Genomic DNA, 18,707 nt, shown 5'->3' on the forward strand with positions numbered 1-18,707 from the left:
AGCATATGCTCTTGCTAGATGACTGATATACAACAAACTTTTATTACAACTGCTGTTGAAGACAAACTACAGGATTAAATAACCCCTGGTGAAGATTTGTAAAACAACCAATGATGACACTGAGGATATTATACACATTTGGCTTCTGACACTTTAAACAGGACTAATTACAATCTAACACAGGGTCAGTTTCAGATGTTTTACTATTAGGCACAAAACAAGCAGGAATTAAAAAACGGAGGCTTAATTAGCACAAATACAAGTATGTAGTTGGTGGGACCAAATGGGTAAAACATTGGCAATAGTTAAAAAATTACCGTTATTATTGAAAAATGAAATTTCCCACCTCTCCATTTTTTTAAAGTTTTAATCAGGGCTTCTGCTTACGCAAAAAATTGCGTACAGTAAGCATTAAAAGTTTGGAGGACCCCTTCAATTTTTGTCAATGGGGTCCCCTTCAAATTTGGGCAAAGAACAGGGACCCCTTGAAAATCTGATGAAGGGGTCCCTGGGACCCCAAAGAATTTAGCCTTAGCAGAAGCCCTGTTTAATGATTTTTTTTTTTTTAGATTTATTGCTGTGCGAAAACTCAAAAGTTTTGATTATATAAAGGAAAAAGTTAATGATGGCTTTCCAACTTTGCAAAACTTTATGCACATAAAACACCAATGGCAAACAAGGAGTTGTATCTTCATGATGACAGCTCCACACTCCTTAATTTCATGAAAACAGAGTGTGCCACAATATCCAATAATGCGCTATTCTGTTTTCACCTCTCTACCTATTCTAGTGCCTTCACCATACACAACTTTCCCTTGCTCAAAAACAAGGACATGTTTACCCACATGTTCATGCCTACAGTGTCATACATTATAGATAGTAATGCTTTGTGGAACACTGGAAATTTTTCAACTTTAAAGCTTATTTTCACATCATCCATGCATATTTGGCCTCTATTTTTGCATAATAGTATCTGCAAATCTTTTTTACAGTTTATTTAAAACCATAAATGTACAGGGTGGGTTGGGGGAATGATACAAAACAGAACAAGCACCACTTGTGAAGAACAGTCATACAAAGTCTTGCTATTTTCAAAATTGAAATATGAAATAGATTGCCTGTCCTAAAACTGTTTTTTAAATGTGCTTGAAAGCAAAGGTAATAAAATGGAAGGTAGAACATAGAGCTGGGTTTAATAACATGGATTTCAGAATTTTATTAAAATCTCTTCTCAGCCATATCACAATTACATGAACAAGCTTTGGAGATAAATCTGCACTAGCAGGATAATACAAGCTAAAATAATATTTAGATCCATATGACAATACTCTAAGAAATGTTTCCTGTAAGTGTAAAGATGTTTAATTTTGTTTGGAATATAAATACAATACTACAGTGATAAACCATGTAACACATATACTAAAATTAAAAGTTTTGCTGTTATACTTGGTGTTTAAAAAGCTTGATGGGTGATGAATTTCATATACATTGTCATCACTTTGGTGCAGTCATAGATCTTGACAGTTTATCGATGGAATGTTGATATGGTGCAGTTCCTAATTTTCTATGGGATGCAGTTAGCACACCACCTGTATCTGTGCTCTGCCGTCTTGTATATCACAGAACAGATGAATGAGGAATAAAAACACCACTACAACTGTCCAGCATGTGACAGCTAAGTTGGTTGTAAATTGAATTTATTGCCTCAAGCAGTAGGACCACAGAGATAACCCATGGACATCCCCAGTTGTACTATCAACCAATGATAGGAAACTAGTGGTGGTCATTACAAATGTGCAGTGTGCATCACTGGTCTGATGGCTGAGACTGTAGAGGTGGTCAGCATCCATATCTTTTATGACATGCTTGTTGGATTTCCAGAAAGTCCACATTGGATGCAAATTGGACTGCGAACAGCTTGAAGATGGGCTCTTACAAGGCACAAGTCTTGTAAACTTGAGAAAGCTTGGCTACATTTTTCCAGTCGTGCTCTTGGTTTTACAGGAAGCTTAAGAACTGTTTTTCAAAGTTATCTGGAATGGCTCTGACCATTGGCATCATCTTAGAGATTTACCAAAGCCATAAATAACATCAATAATTTTCCAAGTATGTAGAGGGAGAAGCAGCAGCTGTGCGACACATGGCAGCAAGCAATCTCAGCTTGAGCTAAAATCAGGGCTAATGGCATCAGACCATGATGCACAAGTGTGCATTATACAGCTTGAGATAAGATGAACCTCCTTCCCCTTGTATGGACTTGACAGCTGATGACAAATGTTATCATTTTCTTATCTCTGGCCTATCTTTGTGCTCAAGCGTTCAACACATGGCATGAAGGAAAATTGGTCAAAACAAGGCATGTGTATGTATGGCAGACTGCTGTGGATAGATTTTTTTCCTCTTTCATCAACTGTGAATAGATGGCAGCTTTCAAATACAACTTATGATGCGGCTCACCTAATATTTTCTTTCAATTTTACATGTGGCCATAACACATTTTAAAGTAGTTCATAAACAAGCATTAATAACTAATAACAAAAGACCTTAAGTTTCCCTGGCCAGAGCTAGGTAAATGAAATTTAGAGCCATCTTGAGATTTTTAGCTTTACAGTTTCTTTCTACAAAAAAATTAGTTTTGAATCAAAACACAAACTTATATTATTGGACTGCTGGCAGACAATTTTTTTACAGTTAACTACTGAAACGAGGCATGTGTGAACAAAGCTTCCGGTTTATTCACATTTATTGTTTAGGCTTGCTGAGACTAACAGCGAGAACTTCGCAAAAGGCTAAGCATTGGCTTTCGGCAGACAGCAATCTACCTATACACATCCGTGATCAAAATTATCTTCTGATAACAGCAAGCCAGGTCAGTGTGTTCTTGTAGAACTTTTAAAAATGTGTGTCAGTTGTGTAATTCACAAATGCATGCAAAAATACAAGTTCTTTCTTTTTCTTTTCCATATTTCTAGTTTGTACACACATTTTGGCATAGTTCACATATCTTAAACAGGAACAGATTGGAGAGAAGCCTGTATTCTGAAACTTTTCCAAAGCCAGTTTAAGGGTATTGGTATTTAAAAATAAATGGAGCAATTTTCTTGCTTGGTGTTTTCATGTATTTGATAACAGCAAAGCAACGCAACAAGGATTTTACGACAGACACAACAAGTACAAGCACATTAGCATTCAGTTTTCATAGCTGACCTGCTACTCAGCACATCAGATTGTAACATCTGAAGGATGCAAAACTAAATTAAAAACTAAAATACCATGCATATAAATTCTATTTAAATAAAATCCATAACAAAAGTTCCTAAGAGTCTAGGTTAATTATATATCAAGTAGCACTTCTGGTGAGAGCAAGAAAAGGTATATAAATCACACTTCAAATACCTGTTAAAGTTTTGCTACACATTCTATGTGGATAACATTAGGATAACACACAATTCTGTTGTGGGTACAGATGACAAGCTGGTATAGGAACCATAAACCTCAAAACAAATTATGTCCATGTACAGGAAGAGGTCAGGCTAGATAGTAAGTGCTAAATAAACATTCAATTAAGAACTACAATGATGCATGCTTTTTGTTCATCATAAACATGTACTTGTAGCTATAAATACCTGCACATTGCTCACTGCTGTTTTACAAGCTTTCATTCCTTGTGTGTTGCATTTCCTCCATGTTTGTAGCCAAGAGGTCTGAGAAACTGCATTGTATCTGTAGAGGTATTCCAAAGCCTGGTTACTATAACTTCTCCTGCCAGACATCCTTGCTGCTAAACACTATGTTTGAGCAATCAAGCTCTGACATCATATGAATTATCTCTCTGAAGACAAAACAGTGTCAAACATCACGTCCCAAAGTTAGCACCTGTATTTTCTTTGTGGACACCATGTTCAAAAAGATGTCTGCATCTAGAAAAACTGTGGTTATTACAATTTTGAGCCACCTACAGCAAGACTTCAGTTCAGATTTCCTTTGACAAATGCATAAAATGATAAGGCCTTGAGAACAACTGACCAAGATCAATCAAATTGCAGCAAAGCTCCTATTTTCTGGCTCTGTGTGGTGGGCAGTATGGGATAAAAAAAAGAGCAATATTGATTTATGGAGATGATCATGATAAAGAAAACCAGTGGTTATGTTATACAAAACTCACTACAGCCTATAGTTCCATTTTCTCCTTACAGAAACAAAGCCTTACAAAAGTTCCACTATTATACGCTTCACAAATAAAACATGCAGATGTTCTGTAGAATATTATATTCATAGAAGTGGGAATTTTGACATAGGCTGATAACTCCTGAGTGAAATGGAAATGATCTGTGAGGCACTTATGACTTACTCTGGATTCCAAAGATTCAATACACTTTAAAGCTTTCAAGTATGAACAGAGAGAAGATGATGTCACAGACTAGGATGAACTTTCTTCCATTCTCCGAGCAACACAACATGCACATGTGCTAATCTGTCGTACATCCAAAAGCTATGGCACAAATGTGTACATGAATGGTTTATATGTCTGAGCAAGCTAATTACCTTAAGGGCAAATTATCAATGCCTTGATTCACAGCCATTATCTTGGTGTTAGGGAAACAGAAAGAAGGGTAAGCATATTTGATGTATGATTTCCACGTCTATTAAAGTTCCCTCTCCTGGATTGAAAACTCCTTAAACATGAGGAAATTCTTCAAACTGCGTGGCAAAGGCAACTGCTCGATGCTACTGTCAATGCTTATTGGCAGATGTCTTCGTACAGTAATACGACATATGTCTTTCAAAGAAAGCAGTGGATTCAGCAAGGTGTGTATCCATGGTGAGATCTGACTGTAGCTGCTGCACATGGACAGCTGATGTACCTTAGTGGCTAGAGTGCCTTGAACCAGTGGGCGAGACCCTGCTTTCAGGAGAAGTCGCCAGGATAGCAGCTCTTTGCTGGTGGGCCCTATCACTTCAGGGTTTCCCAGGATGGACTTAGACAAGCTTAAGGACACTAGTTCTGACATTTCCTCTGCTGTGATCTTGGCACCATAGGACAGCAGAAGGCGAATTTTATCCACTGAGTTGTGGACATAAGCAAAGATAAGGGGCTTGTGCTTCCTCCATCCACCCCCCTTGTTGACATCTGCTCCATGTTCAAGCAGCAGCTGCACTAAAGACAAAGATGAGCTGGCAGATGTGCAGGCACACCCCAGAGGGGTACGTTGATTGTCATCCAGTCTGTTCACATCCATCCCTAGCTGGAGAAATTCTTTGACAATACCCACAGCCCCAAACTGCACTGCAGCTGGCAGCAGTGTGGCCTCCTTGGGGTCGGCTCCTGCCTGCAGCAGAGTCTTTGCAATTATAATTGGAGGAAAGCAGCGCGGGTCCCTCTCTCTGTCACTTGTGCCTTTAGCGGCAGTGGCATGCTCTGGACGGCAGTACCAAGAAAACCAGAGTTCTGAGCTCTTACAAGCAACCTAAAAAAAGTACAGACACATGTAAACTCATGCAAATACATACACACACACACACAAATGTTGCAGTAAAATATTGATTTCTTTTTAATTCACAATGAAAGAAACAATACCTATAGGTACTTTAAAGTGAGTGCACACACATGCATGCTGTTTTCACAAACTGCAGTTTTAAAAACTTTTAATACTGAAATTAATATAGGACATTTTCCCTACAACGCCGTTTCACCAAGTGATTACTTAACTAAAAAAGCTTAAAAATAAATATTACAGTCATGCTAATCAGAATCTTGCTCCTTTCCTCCTTTGCAGTTCTGCAATGGCTGATATCCAAACTCACCTGTATTGGGGAATCTCCATTAACAGTGGGGATATTGACATCACAACCTGCAGAGCAAAGAGCTTGAACCAACCTATGGCTTTCAACCTCACAGGCTTTAAGAACAGGGGTTGCACCTGTGTTGTCTGCTGCATCAAGACTGGCACCATGGGCAATCAACAACTCTCCAAGTTCAGCTAACTCTGGCTTCCATTCCTCGGCAGAGCACAGATGGTGCAGAGCCATCTGACCATCTGGACCTAGTTGGCAGATTTAATGAAATTAGCTGCAAAAAAGTTTTTTGTCAAAAGACAACATATAAGCAGATACCCACTACACAAACGAAACATCTCAAAGAAATGCTGTATCTGATGCAACCATAACAGTTAAAATAGCACGAGTTCATTCTAAGTAAGTTTTAGCAACTTCACTTGAGTATTCATCAAGTATGCAGAACTTGTGGAGTCATGTTGAACATTGATACTGATGTCAGCCTATTTGTTTTGTAACTGTGGGACCCCAACAGCTGGGCTTGGAGCTATTCTGAACATTTGATTTTCTACTCAACTAAGCATTCAATTTATTCAACTAAGCAGAAAAGGGGAATAAATTCTCTAATGAGTTATATACCTTGCAATTTATTTCGTAAGCATGACAATGATATCACAACTGAGCTAAGCTCATTATGGCTATATTCTTACCTGGTACGTTCACATCAGCACCATGTTCCAGCAGCATCTTAGCAATTTCCACATTGCCAGACTGACAAGCCAGACTGAGAGGGGACATGCGTTCATCCTCCTCGACACGATTGATATCAAAGCCAGCAGCCAGCAATTCTCCAACCCGCTGAGTGTGACCAGCTTTGATAACTGCCATAAGCTCCTTCAGCCACTGTTCGGTGTCTTCCTGTGCCATGCTGGCTTCTGTGCTGCTTGACTCCAGTTGTATGCTGCTGGAGAGAAAAAAAAAACAAAACTCAAACAAACCATCATTTAGAAATGGAGGTGAAAGGAATGGTCATCTTTCTTTTCCTTTTAAGTAACGTAGCTGTGATAAAGGTACTACAAACATTCAACAGCCATGTAACTTGGGTAAAGGTACTACAAATATCAGACAGTCATGGTGGCTCACAGTGCACTGGTACAGAAAACGGGATGAGAGATATGAAAGTGAAGATGACATTCAATACAATGCCTTAAATTTTCTCTATAATACAAATTATGCTCACAGTACTGAACATCAGAGATGTGCTGTACAGCCCTGTGGTTAGTGTGCTCAACATCTGAGCAGAAGGTGGTGGTGGTTGGGGGGAATTGGTGTTTTACGCCGTATCTGAGCAGAAGGTCACTAATTCAAAACTCACTTAAGTCTGTGAGTGTATAACTCCCCTGTCCACCTTACAGCAACAACGAATACTAGATAATTTGGAAGGAAAAGACTTTGGTAGGAAAGGGCAGGACTCTTTTACAGTGAACCAGTTTCACCTTTTGCAAGGATGTGCCACTAAATAACAGAGTAATTTGCAATTAAGTAAGGCACATGGAATTTAATAACACCACTGAAGCCTGCCCCCTACAGAAATTGTTGCCATGAACAGTTATGCCAGCCAATATTGGTAAATCATTGTTGACTCCCTAGAGAGAGGTGAAATTATTGCCCAGATGTAAATGAAACAGCATAAGAGAACTTTATAATAAACATGATTATTTAGTGTTGAAGTCAACTTATATGACACAAAAAGGGCCTGGAGAATGTGAAAGTGCCAATGGAGATTGAACAATATTTTCCTATTATTTTCACATGGATAATATTGTACAAATGTTAACAAAGCAGCGTGGATTTTATTGTAAACTGTTAGCAGGTTTTGCTGCAGTTGCAAATATGACTCAAATCAAATCAAACTACAAAGAGTATATATACAAGGAACATGATGGCTACCCATCTACTTTATACTAAATAATAATAATCTCAAATCAACTCTATAGCTTATTTCTAATTTTATTCTAGTGCAGCCAACACATAAGCCTGAACACAAGAGATGGAATGGCAGGGAAGGAGCAAGAATGCTTCACAAAATTCTGACATTAATCTTCACATAACTTATATAATTATAATAAAGAATGCCAAAAATGTTGGTTTACATACCAAAAACTGCACATACCTTTTCTATTCACAGTGCTATTTTGCGTTATCACCGGCTCTGACCTATAAATAAATAGAAACCTACAATCATCAGCGTCTTTGTTCAAAGTCTCCACCAGAAAAATAGACTATCGCTCAAGTCATGTCTCTGCTCTTCTAGCTCCGAGCACAAGATTCTGTAGTTTGCCTACTGATGGCTATAACCTTTCTCTGGCTGCAGCCCAGATGCAAGCAGTTCGTCTTCGCATGCTCGTATCACGATCGCGCCACATGCCAAAAAAGTTCTTTTTCGATGCCGCACATCTACACAGCCTGCAGTCTTGCTGGCCGAAGTAAACGACAGGGCATGCCGGAGAGGACTGAAAACGGGTTACTGACCTGTCAAATTTGCGTTTGTGCAACCACGAGCCCACGCTGCCGTCACAACCGAATCAGCTGATAGCCCGAGGTTTGCGAAGAAACTCAGTCAAATGTCGAGGTCACACGTACGAGTCTAGGCCACCGACTTTCTCGTGTCACTCTGCTCGGTCTGCCATTTATAGGTCATGCTTTTAAAAACACACTTCCAGTGGTAGTGCGATCTTTATATCCGACAAGTTTTTTTGGGGGGACAGCCCGATTGGAAGCTGTGCGATAAGATGCGAATTAATTCGCGTGTGTTACGGTTTTTCCCAATTTAAAAAAAAAAAGGGGGTGGGGTGACCGTAGCAGAGGATGAGCGTCCGTGGCAGGCGCACGCTGAGCTTTTAAGCCAATCAGAATCGTGCATTGCTTACACAGCTTGAACGAAATTGTTATTGTTCTTAGTAATCATATGTGAAGATCAAAAGCAAATCGTAGAATTTTATATTAAAATTGTATATGGCGAAGATTCTGTAGCTAGGTGGTCGTAGGGGCGGTATAAGCTCTTGAGTGGTTCACCATGTCTAGGGCACTGCATTTGGAAGGAGGGGGGATAACTCTTCTTATACCCCCTTTATCTTTCCTCATAAATAAAAAGGAGCTGTTTACCATCAACGATCTTCATGAGGTGTGTGTGTGACAGAGAGAAAGAGGGGTTGCAAAAACCGAATGATGTCCAATGTATATTTATCCGCCTCGATCAGTAGTTGTAGTTTTCTCTATAATCATAGTCATGCATCTCCTACATTTTTTGGCCATCCAGCTTTGAATCATTAGCTAATTGGGGTTGAAAAGTTCTCTTTTACGGGAATGCCACATATATGCCACTGAGGTTGGAGCAATGTGTCGCATTTTCGAGGATCTTCCGGCCATGTAGTCTATAGTCTATAGGTTATAAGGGACTGATTACCGTTACCCTCCCCAAGCAGTTCTCTCAAGAATTCTGCCCGGCCACAATTTGCTTTTAAAATGCCGTCTTCTGTTGACACCCGTTTGTCTGAGAAACTTCAACTTGAACGTACGAAGTCTGGTGATCATTAATCGAATGTCTTTTGCATTCAACTTACTGTGGTGATGATAATTAACTCAGATCAGTAGACGCACGGACTGGGATAAACTCACCGACAGGTGTAGTTGTAGTATGCCTTGAGCCCAAGTAATTGCAGGATCATCTGCTATATCCGTGAGGTATCAGTTCAAACATCACTGCGCATGCTCACAGCATATCATGTCAAGTGGCTGCAAGAGGAAAACACTGAAACCAATCGAATATAAAAACAAATAGGTTTAGACTGGCGCACGAATAAACAAGCCTTACATATATAAAGATATATGTTGACGCTTGCGGACGGCTATAGGAGTAGTGATAAGAGCTTCAGAGCTTCGCTATATCAGGTACGTCTTCCTGAAGACATGTCAAGATAACTAGCAGATATGCAGCGACCATGGCCTAGGATGATGACAGAAATCCAAAAAACTCGTACCCATTTTTTTAAAGACGAGGAGTACTAATTGATAACACCGAGGATGAAGACACGGCTTGGGGAATTCGGATACTGTACTTTTAAAAAAAGTGAATCAAGTGAAATAACACGTGTAGAAGGCCATTCCGGCTGCAGATAACGAAACGTACACTTGCTGAAATAATAGTTTTTTAAAATGTTGTCTGCGAGTATCCAGTTGATCATATGATTAACGGCGCTAGAGTGTCCTCTGACTTTGTGCAGTCTATTAAGACATTTTTTGTTTTTTTGTATAATTAACCGTTCCTATCCCCCCCCCCCTCCCCTACAAAGGATAAAATCGAAATTTCTTGAACATCTTATTTTACCGTCCTGATGAGAGTGTCTCTGAATGAGGTCAGATCAAGGTCGAGGGTTATGTCTTATCTGTAGATTTATTAGCTGGGAAACCACGAGCAGTTTCACTGACATTCGACTTGCATTTTTAAATGTTTGTTTGAAGTTGTGCTTAATTGTTCTTTTTGGTGACAATCTTGACCAAGCATATATATATATAGTGCAAAATATTACATCAGGTATTTGTTCCAGGAAAGACTGAGATATATATACAGTATATGTAACCCAACGACTGTCCATATAATATTCTTATTAGTGGGTATACCCTTTCTCGTATACAGCTGTGAATTTAGGTGACCTTATTACATAACACTGACTTATGAAAATATGTCGGTCTTGGCAAAATAACGTACTCAGTTATTCCGATGAAGCTAAGCCCAGTGCAGTGGCTTCATGCACTGGAGGCCAAGATATTATTGTGCACACTGCTCTATCAATATACATATAGCATAATACTACAATTGATAGGACATTTACAAGGTTGAATCTTGATCGGGAACCAATGGAAAAAAAAATTGAACAAATTGAAGACTGAAAATTAGAGATTAAATATGTTATTTCTGATTACATCAGTTGCTTCGGAGGATGGAGCGCTGTCGTCGTGCCCGAATATGTCTCAGATACTCACGTCTTTAAATCACCCCCACCTCCACCTTTTAGAAATAACAATTACACGAATGTGGCTCTATCTTTCTCACACCCTGGTTCCTGCCCACTGGCCTAATATTACAACGTATTTCAACCATCAGCTTCAGATGGACGTACAGCAACTGGCTACAATGTATGACCATGTAAATGCAGTTACAGATTATGTAACAGTGAAAGTGCGATATTTTAAACTTATTTATTTTACTGAATATAAACCTACTATATATATCTTTCTGATCATATATAGTGCGGGTAAAATATTTGACAAAGGACGATGGAAACATGGGGAAACCACAAAATGTGCTAGGTCTATAAGAGATGCCACAACGACTGATTTGTTACACTCAGTGAGTTTTATGAGAAGACTAATTACGGTCCTGGTGTCGGCCTCAGTGCTCATCGCGCAGTGACACAATGTACGCCCCTGGTGACATCTCAACGTTCAAGGGGAGTGAACTCTCGGGCTATAGATGTTAGCAGTCGCCATATTTGTTGGATAGTATCCGTTATGGACAGAACAGGAGTTCGTTATGAAGTGGTAATATTTACTCACTCATATGTCAATCCAAAGTATTTAAAAGCTTAGAACATAATTTTAACGGTTGAATTGATGCCTAGAACATAAAATCTTTATGGATCTAACCCTGAAAATCGCTCTCTGTTAATCTGTCGATCGTAACTTCATAATTTACGTTTTGTCGTTTGTTGTGATTGTGTACAAGCCAATATCCGTAATAATGAACAGAGATTTCATACTCAAGTATTTGTAAACATAAATCATTTTGACGCATGTTTGGGCTGCGTGCTATCGTAAAGATGTAAACGTTATTTCTGAAGATTCGTTAATATTGCTAAGTATTTAAGAAGGCTGCATAATAATTAGTTTACGAACGCCTCGCACTGTGTGTGTGACGGAAGAGAGATAGAGACTGAGAAATAATTCCCCAGATAAAAAGCAAGCATAAAAGTGAAATGATCTTAAGAAGATATTGGCTTCTGTATTGTTTTTGTTTCTTCTTGCTGTTTATACTGCCTGTTAATGTTTAGCAATATCAGCAGTATTCAATTCAATACAACTTTATTCATCCACAAGGGCAATTAGAGGTATGATGACACGCCAGCACACTAGAGGGAAGAATTGTGTGAGAGATGAAAGGGAATAGATTCTGGCGACATACACACACACATGTGCACACACACCCACTGACTCATATAGTAACACAGCAACAGGAGGTTCAGTGGGCACCCCGCACAAGGTCACCTCAGACGGACACATCATCACAGCTAGTGGAATTTAAAAAGTGGATGGCTCGCGGAATGAACGAGTTACGGTAACGGTATAAATAATTGGTCATTTAATGAAAGATGAATATGAAAGGAATTTTTGGTTGCAGCTGGAAAATGAGCAGGTGCCTGCAGAACCAGTTGCCATGGTAATGATTGAGCCAGCAGCTCCACCTCCATATGCCGCCAGCACAGAGGATGGAAGCCAGACACAGCCTGGTAATTAGGCCATTTTAAATCTTAGGTTACTGTAGGATTAGACCTGTTAATGAGATTATTTCAATACAGATAAAGATTAATATAAGATATATTGCAGCATAAATTCCTGCTTTAAAGAATTAAAAACAAATATCCTACCTTTTAACTTTGAAAATAGTGTGTACAATTTATTTTCTCCCTTTTTTTAAAAATTCAATTGAACAGAAACAGTGCAGTTCACTACTAAGCTACCAAACTATGTGGAAGCCACTACTCTCCCAACGTATGAGGAAGCAGAGCGCAGCAAACTTGAGGAAGCAACACACAGCAGCAGTCCTGATCAGGATGTTGTAAGATTGTTCTTCAGTCATAGAAATCAGAGGACTACTCAGAAATGCAACACATTGGTTAGTGAAACATACAGAATTCAATGCAGGAGAATGATGCTACATACTCCGTGAAAGTGACAACATTTACAAAATCCTGGGTGTAACCCTTCCACTTTCTAACTATAGATGGAAATTCCTTTAAAAAAAAAAACAAACATTATTTTGGGATGAGTGTGAGGTCAGTAGGAAAAGCAGGCCAGGAGAAGAAAAGATGCTTAAAAAAAGTCTGTTACAGGGTGACAAGTTTTATGCTTTACTCCATCTACTGAGGAAATGTGATTGCAGCATACTTTTCCAAATTGCCGTTACTCTTTTATCAACATGCCCTATTTAAGAGAAAGTTGTGATTGTCTACAGAAATTAGAACTGTCATCTTATCCATGCCTTCATTTTTCTGCACCACAGTTGCTAGAATTTTCAGTCTCAAGCAACATAGTTATAGCAAGTATTCTGAAACCATTGCTTCACATTTTCGTGAACAAACAAATCTTAAAAATGAAGTAAATCAGTTTGCACATATTTGAATTAACCATAAACACTTTATAGGCAAAAATATTGAGTAGCCACAAGGCTAAAGGTGTTGATGCTTTAGAATTCCTTTAACTGGAGTGGACAAGAACGAAGAGACTTTTTGAGATCAGATGGAGCTGGAGTGATAGTAAGAAACAGCAGACATTTAAAAATTAAGTAAAATTTACAAGTAAAATATCAAACTACTGAAATTTGCAAGTCTGAAGTGTCCGCCTCACAGTTTAGAAGGGCTTTAAAGTCTGTTGTTAGAAGATAGTAGAGGCTACCGTTGACAGTAGTGATTCTTATATTTTGTTTTTTTACCTATAACAATCTAACTCTTACACATCTTATTGAAGTGTAAAAGAGAACTGCTTTTCTTGAGAGGTTTTAAATGGTAGTGTCTTAGCAGCTAGCTGTCTTAATCTTCCCTTTTTGTCCATGCTTATTAGAGCTGACTATGAGGCCGCATCCTCAGGAATCTGCAAATTTTGACAAGTAGTTTCAAAATACATGGTGGTCTGTAAGAATAAATAAATAAGAGAAGAAATCCATGTTGATGTTTCAGAAACAAATACTGTGACATTGAAAGCTTTAGTCATTGCCAACTGCATCACTGCTAAATGAGAAGCTAAGAGTGTGCATGCCAACATACCTCATCTCTCTATCCCTACATTTCTGTGCTTGTTTTTATTAGTTTCAAACATGCAAAAACTGCACACTCTCAAGAAATAGTAAATATGGATTTACCTGTCTGTTTTAAAACTTATTGTAATTATGTGATCTTGGGATGGTACACTCGTGTCCATGATTATGCAGATAGCATTCGTTGCAACTGAAAATAATGCAAAAGCTAAATACAAAGCTTACATTACCAGTAAGTACACAGCAACAATCATCAGCAGCATCTGGTTCATGAACTTTAGTTTTAAGCTGAAAGATTTTTAAGAAAAATGAGTGATATCAAAAAGAAAAGAATCCTTTACAGACCTTTATGAGTAGTTGTGACCTGCCACGACAAACAAGTCTTAACTCAGAAATTTGAGATTTTGCAAATTGCACGTTTTTAAAATATACACGTTCTGACCTTTCTTTTGATATTATTAAGTTCTTCTGGTCCTAAAATTGAGTGAGTTATTAAGGTTTGAAGTGTGCAAGCTGTGTTGTGGCCTTTTTGAGAAATAGGTTTCACAGGTTTTCAGCAGCTTCATTAGGTTTTTCCTTTGCAACAGGTACTTATAATTGTTCACACTATGCTAAATTTTGCAGCATGTTATATCAATTCAAGCAACAAACAGTACATAGCAGTGAATATTTTTGTGCCTTTTAGTGCCTTATCCTGTTGGTAAAAGAACAATATTTATAAAGAAAATTGTTATTGCATTCTAATTAGCATATACACTCACAGAAACAGCAGAATACTAAAAATCATCTACTAATATGTCAAAAATGAGTAGAAAATTTTAAAAAATTGAAAAACTGCATGCTTTGATATATTGGAGAACTGGCACCCAAAAGTAACAATTTTTAGAAGCACAACTTTCATGCCAAGTTGTGTTTGTTCACGCACATGTACTGTTAATTCACTCAGCACTGAATAAACACTCTTCCCTTTATTCAACAGAAAACACAAAATGTTACACTGTCTTCATGAATGTAAAGCTAATAATGCTTCATCACTCAGACATTTTCTCTACACTTTCACATTACACATCTCATGTGAACAAAACCTGGTGGAAGGAAAGAGTTTCGTCCCCTTTGGCCAGTTGCTCAATGCCTTTCCTGTTGCTACCAAAGAAAGTTCAGTATCATATTCTCCCATTGGATAGCTTTGTGATCAGTGACCAGATTTGGTTACCCCATAACTTTTGCAGACAAATCTTTTGATTAATTAGTATTTTAGTACCGAAGCAGCTTTTGAATTTCGTCATTTTTTCTGTGGAAATAAGGACAGATCAACGCAGGTACCTCGAAAATATAGTTTAAAACAATTTCTAACTTTTATTATAGCATAGCAGTATATTTTCCTGTTAGTTTAATGACCAAGGAACCCATTTTTAAAGGAAAATCAACCGCACAAAATTGACCATAATCACCTTTCAGAGCCTATACTACAAAACTGCTTGGCTCGAGTTATGACTCATTTTGTCTTGGTGGGTCACAATTATTTTTTGTTGTTGATCAAAATTAGCAAATCAGGACAATAGCAAAAAAGGAGGTGCTTTGATTTGTAGACGTGTTTATAGGATTTGTTAACTCGCGCATCCTTAACATAAGTTCAGTTTTTTATTTTTATGTGATAGTACAGCTGTTTTTGAGAACCTTTATTTGATGATTGGCATGCAGATTGACCAGTTATTTGGGTGTGTTACACATTGGGAAACAGGAGGTAGAAGCTGTTTGTTCTTTCAGCCCTACCTGTATGTTTGTTGCCAGGAGCCTGGCCATGGCAGCGATGTTTTTACAGACCTTACTATTGGGACGGATGGCATGTTCATTTGCACGTTTCTGAGTGAGTACACTCATACCCTGGTAGTCATTTTAAAATATGTTTTGTAGTGGTGTTTTTTTAGGTAACATGGTAAATCAGGTAAATCAGAACCTGTAAAAAAGAGTTTTAAAGTGAGTGAACTTTAATAGAGCAGAAAGGCAACCCCTCCTACAGATAAAAATAAACTTAATGATTTTCCTGTTAGCTATTTTTAAAATGCTGAATGTGATTAACAAATATTTATGTATGATTTACCCGTGATTTGCAGTTTCATTCCTGTTTAACTGGCTCGGCTTTCTGCTGTCACTATGCCTCTCAAATACTGTAGCTGGTCGCTGCGGTGCTCTCTCTGGCCTTGGACTGTCCATTGTCAAATGGGTGGCTATTGTCAAGGTGAATGTTAAGCTTGCTCAGATTTTACCATTTTACCTCTTGGCCTAAATTCAAGTATTTGGGAAAAAATACTTACTAGAGGATACTTTGAAAAAATGACTTTTGTCACATCTTTCATTAGCTTTTGTCCGTCAATATGTTAGTGATTGTTGTAATGTGTCAGCAGTGACTGAAAGGCTGAGAAGACGATGCATTTTCCTTGTCACTCTTCCACAAATGTGCATGTGGAAATGTATCATATGAGAAAGCAAACACCTTAACTTTAATGAGTGTAAACTTCCAGTTTCAGAATAGTGAAATATTTCACTTTATCACTCAAAGTGCTTGCTTAAAAGTGCTTTTTATGGTCATTGCAGCACAAGCAGTGGGCCAGTGACTTTGCAGATGGTGACTCCTGGCTCTGGTGGCTCCTGTTCCTCTGTGGTTAGTTACCATTTAATTTTTGTTGGTGCATTTCATGTAAAAGCTAAATTGACAGATCCAATAATGATTTTTCTTCCTGACCATTATTATAAAACCCTGATATAGTACTGTATTATTTTAGATTTAGCTATTATTTTAGGTGTTTGTAGATAGACATACATTTTAAAGATAACTTAAAATTTCTGTCACCAGGTTTTATACTCTTCATCCGTGGCTCTGTGCAGTATGTGCGTGTAAAATATGAGTGGAGTCAACTGACCAACCGTCTGCGTCATTATCGCCTCATCTAATTTGATCAAAGTCTTCTTTACAACAATGAAGAATAATTTCTTTTGCCCACAAATATTTTAGGTTGTCCAAAAACTTGGTTTCTTGGTAAAAGGATACTTTTATGTAAAGTTTTGTAGGTTTTGCCAAGAACTAGAATCTTACCATAACAGTGTACGGCTGTGAGTTAATTTGATGTCTTGATGTTCTTCTGCACTATTGCTGTGAAAAGCCATTATGTTAAAATTGGCTTTTAACCTTAGTGATCTTTCACGAATTCTATTTCCCTTCTGTTCATACTATAAATAGGGAACTTTTGATAAATGACTTTAAGCTTTGATAAAAAGAGTAAGAAATTGATGTACTAGGAAGAGGATTGCATTTTTTTGATCCCTCCAGCAAACTTGAATATTTGTCATTGAATTAGTTATTTAAGAATAATTGACTAATAACAGCTAAGTCTTTCAGTAATATTCAGACTTGGTAAAAAGTGTTAATTTTTTTTTAGTTTGTTTTCGTTTTGTTATGTCTTGTGTCTAATAACTGGAGAAACAAATTATATGCTCAATCATATACTCATATTTAACTTTACCCCAAGGGGAAGAGTTGCACACCTTCAAAATGATGTGCAGATTTGTTTTGAAAAAGAAATTTAATTTGGATCACGCCCAACAGCAGAGCTGTGATTGAGCTGTTAATAAGAAAAAAGGCAAAATCAGACTACCAAGGAGTAAAGAATTTCTGTTGGTGGTAAGAAAATCAGACATTCAGGATTATTCCATTATCCTCTTTCACTAGATATGTAGAGAGATACAAGGAAATATGATTAGAGTAGCCAAACAGGGTCATAAGTTTGCATCTAATGGTTTTACATGTCCCGAATTAAAAAAATTTTTTAGTAGAGGTTAGAGCTTCAGTTACAGTGTTACTACCATGCTTTTACACCATGTGTGATCTTAAGGTTGACATAGGTCAGTGGGTGTCATCCGTGATGTGATAGTAAGTTGTACATACCACTGTTTTCATTTTTCAGTGTCAGCTTTTCTGGAACCTTGGGTGTACAAATTTTGGGTCTGAAATGGGATTATAACTGCAGGAATTGGCTGGCTATTGTTATTGCTGTGAAAATATTTGACAGTAGGGTAGTAACGACCTTTGGTTGGTATATATGGAGACTTCCTTTTTTTTTTTTTTTTTTTGGTAGCTTTTCTGTTAGTTTGATTTTAATTGAAAACACTATGCTTTGAAGCTTAATGTGAAGGAAAAGATAAAAGCATTGCAACATTTTCCACAACTCTGAACGAATAATTCATTTTAAAAACAAATACTGCACTAACGCAACTTCCTAAAATTTTGTGTTGAATTTTCTGAGAATGTTATGTACTGTACAGCTATTTGAAAAGTCAAGCATTTGAGGTCATATAACATGACAGCTTCTACTATCTTTGTGCACAAATGTCTGCTTCCTCTATGTGCTGCAATGTTGTTTCTTCCTATTATTAAATGACCATGTTACTAATATTTACGAAGTAACCAGTGTTAAGGTCCGTTTAACTGTTATACCTTTAGTTCCCACATGAGAAAGAAGGGAGTCAGCTACTGCTGTACAGAGGACAGATGGTTATAATCTTGCTGCATGTAATGATTTTATTTCATCTTTTTATCCCTTCCCTTTCCTCTCCTCAAAAAGAAAAGTTCTGCAACTGGAAGATGCAAGAATAGTCATTATTATATGCAAGAACATTGTGCACCCAATCCTGCTTTATGTATAAATAAAGGATTCTTTCTCCTTTCTGCTCGTCAGGATGACTGCTCAAATATGCAAGGAAAGGAGTTACTTTCTGGTAAATGTAGTTGAGAAATGTAGCCTGTTTATAACCAGTTGCATGCTTTAGATTTGCATATTTGAAGCTT

The 18,707-nt window shown here is 37.7% G+C and overlaps 2 protein-coding genes across 8 annotated transcripts; one reads left to right on the forward strand and one right to left on the reverse strand.

Annotated features, from left to right (window-relative positions):
• Window positions 1–554: 554 nt before the first annotated feature.
• LOC112559395 (tankyrase-2-like) lies at window positions 555–8,619 on the reverse strand. Of its 6 annotated transcripts, none has more exons than XM_025230620.1 (4): window positions 8,308–8,619; window positions 6,486–6,739; window positions 5,806–6,044; window positions 555–5,468 (listed from the first exon to the last, which is right to left on the reverse strand). In XM_025230620.1, the coding sequence occupies exons 2-4, from the start codon at window positions 6,700–6,702 to the stop codon at window positions 4,647–4,649; spliced, it is 1,278 nt and encodes a 425-aa protein (XP_025086405.1). In that variant the 5' UTR covers window positions 6,703–6,739; window positions 8,308–8,619; the 3' UTR covers window positions 555–4,646. The 6 variants fall into 6 exon arrangements, with proteins under 6 accessions (XP_025086405.1, XP_025086403.1, XP_025086402.1 ...); XM_025230618.1 differs by having other exon boundaries at window positions 6,486–6,736; window positions 8,308–8,618; XM_025230617.1 differs by lacking the exon at window positions 8,308–8,619 and adding an exon at window positions 7,949–8,301 and having other exon boundaries at window positions 6,486–6,736.
• Window positions 8,620–11,235: 2,616 nt separating this feature from the next.
• Window positions 11,236–18,587, forward strand: LOC112558707 (NEDD4 family-interacting protein 1-like). Of its 2 annotated transcripts, none has more exons than XM_025229308.1 (7): window positions 11,236–11,376; window positions 12,233–12,341; window positions 12,546–12,727; window positions 15,656–15,731; window positions 15,979–16,103; window positions 16,460–16,526; window positions 16,719–18,587. In XM_025229308.1, exons 1-7 carry the CDS (start codon window positions 11,347–11,349, stop codon window positions 16,814–16,816), a joined length of 687 nt encoding a protein of 228 aa, XP_025085093.1. In that variant the 5' UTR covers window positions 11,236–11,346; the 3' UTR covers window positions 16,817–18,587. The 2 variants fall into 2 exon arrangements, with proteins under 2 accessions (XP_025085093.1, XP_025085094.1); XM_025229309.1 differs by having other exon boundaries at window positions 12,546–12,670.
• Window positions 18,588–18,707: the final 120 nt, after the last annotated feature.

Source organism: Pomacea canaliculata, linkage group LG3, assembly GCF_003073045.1.
Source record: "Pomacea canaliculata isolate SZHN2017 linkage group LG3, ASM307304v1, whole genome shotgun sequence".
In the NCBI taxonomy this organism is placed as follows: domain Eukaryota; kingdom Metazoa; phylum Mollusca; class Gastropoda; order Architaenioglossa; family Ampullariidae; genus Pomacea; species Pomacea canaliculata.

What these genes read in the sequence shown, in the direction of transcription:
- LOC112558707 (XM_025229308.1), top strand. Translation starts at nt 11,347, where the DNA reads ATGGACAGAACAGGAGTTCGTTATGAAGTG. An exon ending in CTCAGAAATGCAACACATTG is followed by an intron (nt 12,728 to 15,655) that starts GTTAGTGAAACA and finishes GTTTGTTGCCAG; the next exon opens with GAGCCTGGCCATGGCAGCGA. An exon ending in GTTCATTTGCACGTTTCTGA is followed by an intron (nt 15,732 to 15,978) that starts GTGAGTACACTC and finishes CGTGATTTGCAG; the next exon opens with TTTCATTCCTGTTTAACTGG.
- LOC112559395 (XM_025230615.1), bottom strand. An exon ending in TGCTGATGTGAACGTACCAG is followed by an intron (nt 6,045 to 6,485) that starts GTAAGAATATAG and finishes TCTGCCAACTAG; the next exon opens with GTCCAGATGGTCAGATGGCT. An exon ending in ATGGAGATTCCCCAATACAG is followed by an intron (nt 5,469 to 5,805) that starts GTGAGTTTGGAT and finishes TACTTTTTTTAG; the next exon opens with GTTGCTTGTAAGAGCTCAGA.